Source organism: Seriola dumerili, unplaced genomic scaffold (genome assembly GCF_002260705.1).
Source record: "Seriola dumerili isolate Sdu_G_001 unplaced genomic scaffold, Sdu_1.0 BDQW01000191.1, whole genome shotgun sequence".
NCBI classification, from domain to species: domain Eukaryota; kingdom Metazoa; phylum Chordata; class Actinopteri; order Carangiformes; family Carangidae; genus Seriola; species Seriola dumerili.
The window spans coordinates 4666689-4682789 of NW_019174446.1; the positions used below are offsets into that span (position 1 = coordinate 4666689).

The window sequence follows — 16101 nt, forward strand, 5'->3', positions numbered from 1 at the left end:
CTGTGTATGTCAGGGAGACAAATTTCATTCATAATTTAAGATATCATTTATTCATACATATTGTTATTAATCAATATTGCAATAATTTTTTGGTGTCAGACTAATATAAGTATTGTTTATATTCTGGTATTTTCAGTTACATGTACAGATCAGTGGTTTGCCATGCTGTAAGAGAAGGCCAACAAGCCATCAGCTGTAATTGTGAGATGGTTATTTCTTTTTCTTTTTTTTAAGTGATCGACACACACACACACACACACACACTGAACTTAAAAAACTCAAAGTTATATGAGTTATTTAACATCTTTGTTTTTCACAAATTTAAATAATACTCAATGCAAAGCAACAACATTTAAAAAAAAAGAAAAAAATGAAGAAAATGAAACAAATTTTGAGGGGACTATAAACTATAAAATATCTGGAAACTGTGTTTAAAATAGCAATGTTTCCCAGAAATGAAGCATTATGTCTTTTCTGAAAATAAATGGGCAATAAATGTGGATGAAACAAAACTGAAAAAATGAAATGAAAATGAAATATTATCATGAATGAATTTAGAAAAGGAATTACGAAATTGTAAATAACAATAGTAATGATATTAAACAGTCTTTCTCATTTATTTGATCATATGTATCTGGTATTTCAAATTTTAATTTATGGAAATAAAAGGGTGACAAAGAAAGGGGAATGTGATGCAGATAAGGAAACCATTAAAACACACACCTGTTCTCTTTTTTTTTATTTAAGAAGGTTTTGATTGAGTGATGAGTTTGCACTCTGACGAGTTGCACAGATGCAATAACAGAGAACCGACTCTGCAAATTGTAGGAGTGGTACGCTGACAACAATGAAAACAGCACGTGATAGATAGCTCAGTCAAAAGGTTAACGGTAACTCACAGACAAAACGTCTTGTTTTTAAAAAGTGCATTCACAAACATGACAAATACTCTCAACTCATGATGTCTATTTTTATGTGATACAAAATATGCATACCTGTTTTAGATTTGTCTGTATTTCTATACATAGATATTTCTTCAAAAGGATCACTTCTTTTTTCTTTTTACAAAGGTTAAAAGCAGGGTTGTGTTCATAGCAGCTTCGGATATCTCTAGCCTCTTTACCATGTAATGAGATACACATAGTCTCAACAGATATCCAAATAAAACCTACCATTTTTCTCTGTTGTTCAACTCAAATGACATATTGTCTTTATTGAAAGAGATATTCATCAGTGAAGCCTGCAGTTTAGAAAAAAAATGGATCAATAAAATGCTTGGGCCATTAAATATATTTTTGTATACCCGCTTTTTTGTCAATATCATAAATACTAAAGACACAGGACAATATTATAAGACAATGCTGGGAGACTAAATGTAAAGATTAAAATAGTTCAAACATTATTTTTTTCAAGTTTTCTAGTTCATGAGAAAAAAATATCAGGCGAGCACAGAAACACTATACTTCAGTCTTTTCTTCAGTCTATCCATGGGCAATCATAAACAAGGTTCCCAGGCAAAGGCAAGACTGTCTTTAAACAAACCCATGTTCTTTTCTGTTTTAGTCCTGTCCAGATAAGATGCTTGCCCATCATAAATGAGGCAGGATCCTGGTTTTCAAAGAAATTCATAAAAGCAGTCAAACATACTGAGAAAAACCAATAAGTACCATGCAAATCTTGCAAGACGACATATTCTCAAACAAGAGACAAAGTATTCTTCGTATAGGTGAAATATCAAGTGAGGACGCAATGAGTGAAAGGCAAAGACCTCTAATCAATACTAAATACTATATTTCCAAAACCAAACAAAAAATATTTAATCTGTACATTATATAATACGTATGAGTTCAGACTGGATCAGCAGTTTCTGTCCTTGCTGTCAGACTCTTAGTCTTTGCCAAATGCCTACCTTGGAATAATACAGAAAAGTCTTTTTAATTGATCCCAATCTCTTTGTTCTCCTCCATAAATCTGGAGAAGGGACGGCTGGCCCCGACCTCCAGACCAGCCTTCTCCATACCCGTCATGGGAGGGCTGCTGCCTGTGTGAACGCGGTCCATTCCTCCAGGCATGGCTCCCAGTGAAGTGATTCCTGCACCGCCGAGGCTGACGGGCAGCTGGGTGATGCCTCCGTTCTGGATCACAGAGATCTCATTGTTTTTCATGGCCAGCCCATTGGTGATGGCGGCCGCGTACTGGTTCCAAAAGCCCGGGTCGACGTTCATGGCCCGAGCCGCCAGATCCTTCTGGAACATCTCGCTGAACTTCATGGCATCCCCGCCTAGCAGGGCCATGGGATTCTCTACGGACAGTCGCCGACCCCTTCGGGCTGGAGCGTTGTTCCACATGTGTGTTCCCATGTGAACCTAAAATTAGCCAGAAGAGAAAAAGAAATATCATGAAAGTGCCATGGTAAGACACAAATACTACATCCAAACAAACACTGTACGGATGGGAGTGGAGGGGAAAAGGCCAAAAATGTATGAATGTAAAAACAAACAGAAAAACATTTTTGGAATGATTTTGCGGTTCATTAAAATTTTTTATCTGAGAACCTCTTTGGAAATAGTTGGAAATTGACTTAAAATGTACAGATAACACAAGACCATTAAGATTTTGCTGCTACATTTCAATCATGATGCATTTAAATCATGTAAAGGAACTTTACGGGAATTCTATGAAAACATTTTTTTCAGGCCCTTTAGTTGTGACTAAATGTGATTTATTTTTTATCAGATCGTACCCGATAGTGATCATCTGAGATTTACTGATTTTAAACTTATGCTGCTGGCGTAAATCTAAAATCTCTGCTTCATTTAGCAAAGTGGTGGCAAGGGGGCATACAGAAATCCAAAGGTCTTGTACCAGAGTTTTACACACCATCCATGCAAAATTCACACTGATGCTATATTAAACTCTCTAGTACCTTCAGATTGCCCTTTGTGGTGAAAGCCCTTCCACAAATGGAGCAGGCGAACGGTTTCTCCCCGGTGTGTGTGCGCTCGTGGATCTGCAGAGCACTGGCGGAAGAGAAATTCTTCCCACACGAGTGGCAGTTGTGCTGCTTAGGAGTGCGGCGTGGAGGCGGGGGAGCCAACATGGGGTTGATGCTGGGGCTCATGGTGGTCTGGGGTGTTGCGGCGGGAACCTGGATGCCCACGGGCAGGTGAGAGTTGTCGCTCAGAGACACTGACTTGCCGTGTCCATTCATCTCCATTTTGATCATGTTCGATGCAGTGCTGGCCAAATTAGGGGTGCTCAGCCCTGAAAACAAGGAGAGGTGAAATAAATATTACAATACACAGGGTGATTTTGCAAACAGGGAGACCCATATGGCTGCAAGGTAGCTGCTTGAATTAGCCTGTGTGTATATGTTTGTACATTTTCATCAATATTTACCCCTTTTCTGGCTATCAATATATCATATTTTATCATATCATATTTTTCACTCATGTGTATCAATGTATAACACTATATTGAGTAGATATTTTCATGCTGCGTACATTATTTTTACTAATAACTACCACATTAAATCTGTATAGAAATGTAATTCACTCTTCATGATGCATTAAGTTTTAGTCGATTTTGCACACACACCTCGATCCCTATTTAGAAACAGCATGCTGAAGTGGCTCTCCTCCTTGATAAAGTGCCTGCCATGTTGAGTGGCAGTCAGGTCAAGGGCCCCGGTGCCTTCAGTAGCAGAAAGTGGAGATGGAGTCTCTGATTTTTCCGACTTCACCGTTGCCAAGCCCGCTGTATTGTTCTCCTGGCCCTCCTCTGCTGTCATGGCACTGCTGTTGTTATTATTGTTGAGTGTAGCTGGGGACTTGGATCGCTGGCTCTCAGAGTGGCTGTGAGCTGGGGACAAATGCTGCATAGAGCCAGAGGACTCAGACAAAGCAGGGCTCCCCAAGCTTTGACCTTCAGCATCCCCCACCACTGACAGGGAATCTGTGGTTAAGCAGTCAGTCTCTCCTCCAAAGCTGCTGCCGTTCAGCATGGGCTTTTGACCGAACGAACGGGTCATGTTGGCAGTGGAGTCGATCATCTTCATTTGGTTCTCCATTGCAGCAATGCTGGAGATGATGGAAGTTGGCGGGGAGCACCCTGGCGAATAAGGTTTAGATGGGTCCACTTCCCCCTCTTTTAAGTCAACTTCGTCATCCATAGCCTGCTCCATTTCGTCCAGAAGGTCATCATCGTAATTACTCATCGCATCTAAGCTCTTCTCGTCAAAGGACAGGTCAGTGTCCATCTCCTGCAGGCTTTCAGGGACCGGGGTGTTGGGGATCTGCCCTCCCATGTGCATACGGATGTGCTGCTGCAGCACGACTGCATTGGTGAACTTTTTCTGACATATAGGGCAGGAGTGCTGGACCCGAAGCGGGGGTTTGGATCTGTGGACACCAAAGTGTGTTTTCAGGTTTCCCTTGGTGGTGAATGCCCGCCCACATATCTTGCACTTGAAAGGCCTCTCACCAGTGTGGATACGGTAGTGCATCTTGAGAGCACTCTGGCAGCTGAGAACGCGATGACAGATGACGCACTGGTTTGGGTCGGTCATCTTCTTGTCAATATTTTCAACAAGCTGCTGCAACTTTGATGTCTCTGAGGTTTGCATAGAGTCTAGGAGGCCGCCAAATGGAAACTTGGCCTTAAACTGGTCAGAGAGCATGGGAAGGACCGGATGGGAGATGGGGTTGGAGACAGAGTTGGGGCTCATGATTGGTTCAGTGACCTGGCCACTGCTGGGCGATGTGGTGGAAGTGACAGTAGTGGAAAGGACCACTTGAGTTACTGTAGTTGTGGTGGTGGTGTTCTCTCCCGGCCTGGAAGAGCAGCTTGGGGGCAGGAGAACACCTTCAGGTTTCAAGAGAGGAGGTGCTTCACTCCCTAGGCTAGGCTTTGGGGAGGGTGAAGTAGTGGTCATGCCAGAGTCAGTGACGATATTAGGGGACAAAGATGCACACTCGCTTGAGGGTGGAGATGGCCTCTGAGGGGACCTGTTGAGCGGAGTGAGGCTTGGAGAATCGCCAAAACCTCCCATCATACTCGGCAGCGTGGGAGGCAGCTGGAGCCCGACTGAGGTGGGAACAGTGGGGAGGACAGGTTTGCTGTCTAGCCATGTGGTTACCGGTTTTTCAGGGGGCAAAGACATGCCATATGGGATGCCTGAGCTTGTGGGCACATTGTCCAGGTACTCTGGCACAGGGTAGGGGTTCATCTGAATGTGTGGGTATTTCTCTTTGTGCCTCTGGAAGTGAACTTTCAGATTCCCTTTGGTGGAGAAACGGTTGCCACATATGTTGCATTTGTACGGCCTCTCTCCAGTGTGGGAACGCAGGTGGATCTGTAAAGCGCTGTCACTGCCAAACACCTTGGCGCAGAACCGACACTTATGCTTGAAGAATGGGTCCTCCGAGCTGGGCTTAGTGTCAAACACAGACACATTCGGGGGCTTCCCCTTGCGGTGCTTCATCAGAGCAGAGAGGGGGTCGAGTGCGTTGGCTGTGGCTGCTATGCTGGCCAGAGGGTTGGGGAAGATAACGCTGCTGGACGAGCTGTGAGGTATCAGCGGTAGACTGGAGGCAGAGCTCAGGAGGCTACTGTGGCTGAGTGAGGGAGGGGTGGTGGAGTTCCTGGGAAGAGCTGAGCTGCTGCTAATGCCACCACCTCCTGTTACACTACTACTGGTGCTAATGTTGTTGTTCATGACTGAGGATGAGCAGGAGGGAATTAGAGATGACAATCCCGTACCACTGGGCTGTGGAAACACCGAATTATTTGAGGATGTGTTCGGGACTGAAGCGTTAGGCTGCTGACTGCCACTTTGTGGTGCTTGAGACAGAGGCCCTTCTATTGCTGAGGTCAGGGGTGAAGAGCCTTGACCGTTGAGAGTGGCCGGCAACCTAACAGGCAGCTGATGGACAGGAGGGGTGATGAAGTTGTGTAGCTGAAGCTGACTAGCGACAGGGGGGACACAGGAGGAAACAGGCCCCTGGTTTCCAGCAGCATTGCTGTGATGGTGATTGAGAGCAGGCTGTGAGGCAGACTGTCTATTCATCAGAGCCACCTGACTGCGTATTTGTTCTATCAGCTGCAGCTGGTGTATCTGCTGCTGCTGGAGGGCCATCAGCTGGTCCAGGATCATGGGAATAGCCATGGTGGAGACCCCACTGCCTGCTGCTGCCCTCACACTCTGTGAAAATTGGGCAACTGCAACCCGGGTGCCATGCAGAGTCTCCAGGGTAACATTGGTGCTTGGCATGGCATAGCTTGTAACAGCGGAGGGGACGACATCATTGAGCTGAGGTAGGGAGCCGTCTGGCTCAGGGGATGTCACATCTCTGTCTTCAGAATCCATATTTTTTTCAGGAGACAGCTCCAGCTCCATCTGCTCGTCCTCCTTTTCTAGGACATTGACCCCATTTAAGGTTGCTGTCTCTGGGACGTCATCCCCCTCACCAGCAGGACTGTGGTTGCCCTCCCTGGGGTCCTCGCTGTCAGCCTGCTCGCTCGGGCAGCTGGGTACAGGGGAGGGCTCTGTCGGGTACTCCTGGGAGGGGTTAGGTGTGTCCTCATTGTCATTCACTATGAGCACCAGGGGGTTCTTGGTGCAGCTCTTTAAATGTTCACAGAAGTCTGACCACTTGAAGAACTCAGCGCAACACTTCTCACATACATGGGTCTCCTCACTGCCGCTGCGGCTCTCGTTCCCGCTGTCGGCATCATCCAGCACATCACCTCGGGCTACAGGGAGAGGAGGGGTTCAGGGGGGAGGACAGGAAAGGAGGGAGGAGGAGGCAAAAAAAAAAAAGAATTAATGAATAAATAATCAATAAAGAATCCACACATATTTTGCAGTGCAGTGCAGCAAAGATTTAACCTTTGATTTTTTTTTCTCTCTTTTAACATAACCAAAATCAATATTCTTTTTATTTTTTTCCTCTGAACAAATTGCCCTAGTTCACCAATTCTCAAGACCCAGGTTTGTGCATTCGCACCCTCTCCATAGAGCCAGCTAATAATTTTCTTAGTGCAATCCATCAAATTATGAGGGCCTATCAATTGTGGATACTGCCGCTTAATGAAATTCCATAGAAACTATTGATTTCCAATGTTTCATACAATTCACAGCTGCCTCATCTGTTGGGTACAAATCAGGACTTTGATGGCCTCATTAGGATTCCCCTCTGCTATCAAGCCCAGTCATTTCCACCTGAATTCCAAATGTCTGGGCCTTTTCATTTAGCATTGCAAAGGTAATACTAGCCTTGAATCTAAGCAAGGGACTGGAATACTCTTTTGTTAAAAGGGAAGTGTTGTCAGAAGTAAGCTTTAGCCCCTATACATTTCATGCACAGTGAATAAGAGTGAAGAGATAAACTGAACCATTTAAATTGTGTGCAAACAATATCTATAATTAAAAATTTGAAATGTTTTGAAATACAAAACGTTCCCTTTCAGTTTAGAAATTCACAGTGTTACTCTCTCTCTCTCTCTTTCTCTCCCTCTCTCTCATGCGCTCTGAAAAAAAAAAAAAAAAAAGACTCAACAAATTACATGCTAGTGCCATGGCAGCAAAGTCTCTGATTAGTTACACATGTTTAATCACAGTTGTAGGAAGCCACTTCCTCTTCCACATGCAACCATCAAGAGTCAAACAAGCAGAAGCGAGGTCTGAACATGGACCTAATTCACACCTGATCAAAACCATGTAGAATTGGCCTCCCTTGTATGTTTATTTTTTGTGTTTGACCATAGTTATACTCTATATGTGTGTGTGTGTGTGTGTGTGTGTGTGTGTGTGTGTGTGTGTGTGTGTGGTTCATTATGAGTAGGAAGTGTGCTCAATCACCGCCACAGCATCCTGCACATTCTTTATTTCAGAGCCTCCTGTTCAGTTTACACTCAAAGACCCGGCATATATCTGGTAATATAACTGTTTATCCACAAATTAAACTATTTTATATACACTTAACACTATAAAAAATGTTGGGACATTTTCATAGGCATTTACTGCAAATAAAAGTGATTTATTTCATGGTCACTCTAAAAAAAAAAAAAGAAATGCTGCAATAAAACAAGGTTAAGTTGATAGTTGGAGGAGTGTGTAATTCTTAAAAAGAGGCCCATAGCTACTAAAAGACACACACACATGAATGAAATTGTTTATGCAAATTTGCTTCCTCTAAACACGCTTGACCAACCTGAGCTCTGAATGAAAGCTATAGAAAGACAAAGTGAGAGCAGCATAACCTCTGAAAAAGTCCTGCACACTACCCACCACACGTTTCCTCAACACTAAAGGCCTCACTGTACTTTGTAAGTGAGTAATCGTGAGATTCATACAGCGCCTACGCTCATTTCAAAGGTTACAACGGAGCGAGCCATGGTGAAGCAGACATGAAGCATTTGTGCCAATTACAATGACTCATTAGTAAAGAAATTCATCACTCCTCCAAAGGGGGCAGGAGCTATCAGGGTCTGGTGTCTGTAACTTAATTAATTATCAACAGAAAGGCTTTGGACAACCTCCGTGTTCTCCTCCTCACCGGGGGCAGGGCTGACGGAACAAGATATTATTTTATTCAATCATGTATGCTGCCAGGATAAATTAGAGAAAACTGATTAAGTAATTAAAGGAAAATAAAATGCAAAATCCTGCATGTTATTTACTTTACAATATCAGCGTCACCTCTCCCTTGATTTTCCAGCCACAAGTCTGTAAACTCAGTGTCAAAATTCCAGCAAAGCAAAAAGACATTTTTGGTCATTAACAACATTTCTATTATATATCATCACTAAAAAGCTCAAATTCAAAACAAACACCGACAAGTGAAAAGGGGAAAGCGACTGGAAACATCAGTGACACGTGACAGCAGGCTAGAAATCTCCTTAGCCCAGCAGCGGACAGCAGGACTCATTTCCATAATTGAGGGTTGAAAGGTCAACGCAAATGAGTAGGCATTGTGTTGAGCTGATTAGTTATTAGAATGGTATTACTGTCAATCTCTTTTATTCATTCATACAATTACAAGTGGGGGCCTTTGTATGCCTCTGACCTCACACACACAAACACACGAACGCACGCACACTGGCACGTTCTCTCACACACACATATGTAGACAGACACAGAAAATTCACAAATGACGTGCCTTGATAAACACCTACAAAAAAAATGTGACAGATACACACACATATGCACGCTTCTTCCTGTCACTGGAGGATACTTGCAAGGTGTGTGTATATATATGTGTGTGTGTTTGCAGAGGCCTACCCCTGTTAAATTTACCATGTGAAGAGCTACACGTGCTTTTTATTTTTCTGACTTAAAAAAATGCGTTAATTTAGATTTTGTAAAATTCCAATTTCCAAGTTTTTAAATTAAGTTTTTAAAAATAAAAATTCCTGCTTTTGTTTTGAAAATGTTCTTTCCCTCTGACATCTTCGGTTTTGTTTCAGCATTCATTGCAAATACAATACAATCTGGAATTCTTGATTATTCAATTCTACATCTATAATAGACAGATAATAGAGACTCATTCAAAAAAATATAGACACTGCCATTAAAGAAAAAAGATTTAACAAAATAAGACGTGGGATTCAACATTGCTTTAGTCAGTATTATTCTTATGATATCAGAATTGTAAGACAAGTGTGTGCATATGTGTGTGTGTGCGCATGTGTTTGGGGGGGATGGGGGTATTGATTTTCCTATAGCATAAGAAAGGAAGGTTTGAAAAAACACATCCCATCCGTTTTTCATTCTTTGAGGAGTCTTCATTTACTCAGATGCAAATATTAAGCTGAACGCAGTCAATAGGGGAATTGTAGACATTGAATCTGTGTGTCCGCTATCTCGCTCAGCAATCTTTGGCATGCTAACTGAAACCGCTAATCTGACATATTATATCAGATGAGGTATTCATGCTTTCCACTGATTCTGTGAAAGCCACAGAGCCGGGCATTGAGCGAAGCATTAGGCAATTACAAATTCTCCCATTCTTAACAATTTCCAGATTCACTTAATGAATACACACACACACGCACACAGACACGCACACACGCACACACACACACACACACACACACACACACACAGACAATGACACTGGTAACATTCACCTTATGTTAAGGATAAAGTCATTGCTATCTCATTTTTTTTTTTTAAAAGAATGTCTTATATCCTACATAACAACTACATTAACAACTTGCAGCTTAATACTTCTTCGTCAAACTGTGATAACGTTCTTTCCACAGAGCGCCTGCACTTCCAGCCCTCCTACAACCCCAGCCCCACCTTCTGCCCCCTTTAAAATGCATTCTTCTCAGGCATCTGAGGATAGCTTAGGACCCTTAAAGAGAGATGCATCACTGTAGGTCCAGCCCAAGTTGGGAGGGGAGGGCAACAAAAAAGAAAAAAAAAAAAATAGAAGGAGGCCTGCTGTGTTCAACAATGTTGGAATTCTTGTGCCAATTACTTTTTTCCATTCTGTTTTTTTATCGTACCTCCACCTTTCTGATCTCCAGAAAAGAAACAATTATTTAACTAATTCATTATTAAGTTCATTTCAAATGATTTTGATAGAGAAATATTGAATCTATGTATTGTGAACCCTGTGATGCTTTTTCATTGTGTATTTTTTCAGTCAGCACATGATCAATGCGGACTTATCAGTGCCCCCCCCCTTTTTTTTTTAAATTAACGAATCTATAACTATTAGTTCAAACACTGCATTAATACCCCTAACGTAAGTAAAGTAATTTATTGTTTGCATGTATATTTAAATAAACATCCTGCAAAAAAAGATATCTTCTGTTCTTCTTCTGTTGCACAGTCCCTGGACAGTCCTGTCTGTGCGGCTATAAACACATGAAACGTCTCCTCGAATGATCTAACGCATCCTCAGACCTGCAGAGGCTCGAGCGTCGTCAGCCCCAGCTCTGTGTGTGTGCGTGTGTGTGTGTGTGTTTGTGTGTGAACGCGGGTATGCGTGTGTGCGTGTGTGTGTCATCGGCCTGGTCAGCCCCACTGCAGAATGGTACAGTCATATCTGCACTAACAGAGAGGCCTTTGTCATTGGCTGCAGATGTGGAGCAGCCAAAACATTAACGATTTGTTTGTGTAAGCATTTGCAATACAGTATTCAATGACGGCACTCTGTCCAGATGACTGTGTCACCCGTCAAGATGGCTCTCTGCCCCCGGATTCACAGAGGGGGCTCGAGAAGAGGAGGAGGCTTCAGGATCTAATGGACACTCATCCTCAGCACGCCAAGAGAGATTCTGTTTTTTTTTTTTTTTTTTTTTTTTTGCATTAAGATCATTGCTTCACTTCCTTTTAACAATTTTCCAATTCAAAAAATGATTTCTCTTTTTACACCTGCACAGCAAAGCACCATCATCGCATGGACCGATCTCAGCTGTCAAACTGCTCCTCCATGATGCTGCCGCCTGGACAAATCAGAGCTACAATCATCAAAACAAACACAAACTGAATCATCGTTAGAAAATCCACCGAAGACTAAATTTACCTCTTCACTTGATGGCTTGTTAGCTTTCTCCTAAATCCCCCAAAGTCTGCTGTTCTATCTAACGTTAAATAGTCCCCCCCCCCCCACCCCTCTCTCTCTCTGTCTGGGCCCTTCCTCTCCATCAGGATCTTACTTGTTCATGTGTGTTTTTCTGCGCTGAGTAGTAATTAAGACACAGTCATATTTTTGAGAGTCTCCTTGAAGACATCTTTGGCACAGCTATGTGGGTGGTCCACAGGCCTGCACCCAATGGTGAGAGGGGATTAAAACAAAAGCCAAACAAAGCCCCACTGCAGGGGAAGTGGGCAACAACCGTGTCGTCACTGTCAGCGGGGATTTGCTCACTATATAATACTTTTTCTTCTTCTTTTTTTTTTTTGCAGCCTGTAACTATGTACATTCCTGCCTTAAACATTATCTTGTAGGGAAAGGAAAACAAGTTCTGCTTATCTGTGTTTGGAAATGTGACTATATCTGTGAGTAAAGCATAAAAAATGAAAACTGAAACCACATTTGCAGTCTTCCACCTGTTCTCTCTGAAAGCACGACCATCTTTTCCTGAGACGTCTCCTGAGATGTTTCATCTCAATTTTTTTTTTTTTTTTTTTACTGTGGCGGCAAATATTGACAAAAATGTATACGTCTCTTGGTTGAATTTTGATCCTGTGCATCTCAGGCGGGAAAAATGTACCTTTGTAAAATCCCCTAAATAGGAGCATGCACAGGAGTACTCATGTACAATGTGTACGCCACTGGCCCGCCATACACCCCCCCCCCCCCCCCCCCCCCCCCCCCCCCCCCCCCACCACCACCACCACCATGCACACCTCCAAATACAACCGGATGCAGAGGAAGCGGTGGCGAGATGAAAAGCTCGTCACTGTTCACACTTTCGAGGGCACGAGTGAGCTGCTGTGCTGCCAAGGTCAACGGCACACATGTTCCCACTGTACAAGGTGCTTGACATCTAGCGGCAGGACCTGGCCTGCCGGGGCTGGACAGAGGTTAAGTCAGCAAGCTTTATAAAAGCACTCCTAAGCAGACCCCTCCACCACCACCACCACCACTTCCCCTCCTCCTTTCCCCATCCCAGCACACACACACACACACACACACACAGACACACATATACACGCACCCAACCCCCCATTCCCCCAGGGGGCAAGTGTCCGGAAGGCCTGAGGGGGAGATGATTTGCCAAACAAGGGCTTGTTGGCACTTGATTTTAGTTTTTCATTTTTTTCATTTTTTTTTTTTTTTTCAGAGATGCAGCACAGTGAAGAGCTGCAGTGGACATCAGTGGAAGAAAAAAAAAAGTCATGTATAAAAAAATCAGATCATATTAAAGATTTAAAAAAAAAAACAAAAAAAAAAACTGAACACACAAAGGGAAGTTTGTACCTAATGGATATTTTCTTAGTTGATGCCTATTTACGTGAAACGCGCCACAGACTCAGAGTGTGTGTCCTTGAGCACAATTTCACTTGAATGCCTGACTTTCTCCTCAGCACTCGCCCCAACATATATAGATTTTAAGTCTGAACCAAGGAGCAGCCGATGACTGGAACTTCTGAATTCCTTTGACATTATATGCAACGATATGTCAAGGCCAGCGATCAATAGTGTCGTCACCAGCTGCACCAGCGAAGAATCTGATCACTGCTGCAATGATACACTAACAGGATGACATTTGTAGCTGAGTGTGTCTACGGTAGCTTTGGATGAGACATGGTATTATTAGGTTTATCTAAGTGTGTGTAGGCTCACTGTGCATGGCCAAAAGGCTTGGGATTGTTTCACGGCAACGTCTGTCCTGAAAACAACAAGCCAGTATAAAGTGCTCCATCCGAGGATAAGGCGAGAACATTCCACGGCCACTTCCAGTCTCAGGCACAACAGCATGGACTCTATAGGTTACACATAACACAGTAAATGTGTTATTCTAAAACGATACATATACCTCTATCCATGTAGGGAATCCAGGACAGATTTCCCTCAAAACGACACTCATTTCCCACCGTGATGGATCTGCCCCTTAACGCACCTTCTGTTACACGAATTGTCAATCGTTGTTTTATAAATGAAATACTATGTAAATCATCCAAGTGTAAGATTTTGCTGCAGGGGAAAAGGAAGTTCTCTTTTCATTCCACGATCCTACAGGAGAGCAACCTGATGGATGTTTTTACGTATCTCTGAGCAAAATCTGAGGAAAGGTTATCTCAACACTGAGGCAGAGACAATGTTTGTGTTCGAGTGTGAATTGCCCAGAAATGACAAATAAATAAATAAAAAAATCCACAGTGTAAATGGGACAAAAAAAGAGCTGAGAGTCATGAGTGTGATTCCCACCTCACACCAAACATTTCCCCATGCAAAGAGAGCTGCTCCCCAGAGATTACATCACGCTTTTCTATTCTAAAGAAGCTCTGTAAAGTGTGTGTGTGTGTGTGTGGGTGAGTGTGTGACTAGTCGTGTGTGTGTGTGTGTGTGTGTGTGTGTGTGTGTGTGTGTGTGTGTGTGTGTGTGTGTGTTGGTCAACATGGGTCAAGCTAGAGAGGTATAAATAATAGCAGTGATTTGCTAGATACACAAAAAGAGACACATCTTCGTAATTTAGCAAAGAGAAATTAAAACATAAATTCTGATCTTCAGAGTGAATTATCGTCTTATAATTGATGGCTGTTGTAGCTACACAAAATTAGGAAATTACTTATTTTGAATCCTTATGTATCTTAATATATAAAACATTATTTTTTCCACATTTAAAACAATAAAAGTAATTTAAAAAATCTGCAATAAAAAAGCATATACAGTAAGATTTCTGCACTAGAATGTAAAGAAAACAGTGTCCCCACAGTTGTCACGTTATTCCTATAATTCCTCCCACATTTCACCTCGCTACACATCTGACTTTAGCTCCATAATGATCGTTTTATTGCGGAAAAGGCTGAGTACAGAATAAAAGATGAATGAGCCTTTTTTTGTTTTTGTTTTTTCTTTTTTTCTTTTTTGATTTCCACATGGCCAGGGCGAGCTCTGTCAAGCGATCTTGTCGACATTGTGAGCAAAAGGGAACAAATCAAGTGTGCTAAATTTATGTGAGGGGGGTAAACAAAAAACATTTCCATGACAAAACGGAGGCTTCGACCTGCAACACAATCCGCGTTTTGCTCCTCGGAGAGAGAACAGACAGGCGCAGAGGGACAAAAGACACCGAAGCAAAGTCACAATCTTAAATAAAAAGTGAGCGCGTTTTAATTCTGTTTTTTTTATTTTTTTTTTATTTTTACATATATAATAAAAAATAACAGCTGCGAGATTTACCTCGAGGAATTTTACAGCTGTGAGGGAGAGTGTCAAATATTTTCCAACTTATCAAATTGTGTGTGTGTCAGTGTGTTTGTGTACGCGCGTGTGTGTGCACATGTTTTATCCTGCGCGCGTCAACACACAAAGTCAAAAACGTATCAAAGAACACAGCTGCTTATAGGAAAGCATTGAATCAATTCTATTTTGAAAAAGGCCTTTTTTTAAAAAAAGGCCTTCAGCACATAATGCGAATGCAAAGTGTCATAAATGGTTATATGCATTAGCTACATTCATCCTAAAAGTCACCTATCAGCTAACAGAAGATAATGGGATGCAGGCTGTGGGGGGGGGACGCGGGTTAAACGAACTGATTTTTTGGAATAAAACAAACACTTCACACACTGAAACTGTTCACTTCCCTGTCGATAGAGGGGAGACTTTTAACTTCATAAGAGATTTATTCCAAAGGATTTGCAGCTATTTTTTTTTTTTTTTTTCTTTTTGAAGAAATTAATCTTATCGAAGACCCAGATGAATCCACACCACTTTTCATTTAAGGTCAAACTTAAAAGAAGAGGAGTTAAATCTCTGCTGAGACAAAAGTAAAGTGGAGAAACAAGCAGCAGTGTCGAGCAGAGCTGTGAGGTGTGTGGGGAAGAGAGAGAGAGAGAGAGAGGGAGAGAGAGAGAGAGAGAGAAGGAGAGAGAGAAGTTGTCTGTTTGTCTGAAAGAAGGAACCTGGATAAGGGGGAGCTCAGCTGATCAAATCCACTCACCGTGCTCGGAGATCACCCCGGCTAGAGCGGGATCCTCGTCCGACTTGAGGTGCTGCGGCTTGGCTTGCTTGCGTCGGGACATGCTGCTGGCGTCAGTGCTGGCGATGCTGCTGCGTTTGCGCTCCGAGATGTGTCTGCGTTTTGCAGATACATCAGCGAAGAGCGAAATGAATCAACACACACAAAAAGTTCGCAAACAGTCTGGTGGCGGAGAGAGGGGGGGGTGGGGGGAGGTAGGGGGGAAAAAAAAGAAAAAAAGAAAAAAAGAAAAGTGAAATTAGCCGGTGGTGCTGCTGCTGCTGCCGCTGCTGTTGCTGTGCGCTGGATTGCGCATGTCGGTATAATAATTATGATAGTGAATAATGCCTCGCGATTAATGGCACCGTGTGAAGGTGGGGAGGATTGGCTGGAGTCCAGCGGACGCGCATTGGATATGGTAATGAGGGACGGACTAAGCAATTAGCCGCTTCACTC

General features: G+C 42.8%; 1 protein-coding gene across 1 annotated transcript; it reads right to left on the bottom strand.

The window, feature by feature from the left end:
* Positions 1-734: 734 nt before the first annotated feature.
* sall3 (spalt like transcription factor 3) lies at positions 735-15709 on the bottom strand. Its single transcript, XM_022753250.1, has 6 exons — positions 15628-15709; positions 11467-11475; positions 6469-6753; positions 3598-6414; positions 2927-3264; positions 735-2366 (listed from the first exon to the last, which is right to left on the bottom strand). Exons 1-6 carry the CDS (start codon positions 15707-15709, stop codon positions 1935-1937), a joined length of 3963 nt encoding a protein of 1320 aa, XP_022608971.1. The 3' UTR covers positions 735-1934.
* Positions 15710-16101: the final 392 nt, after the last annotated feature.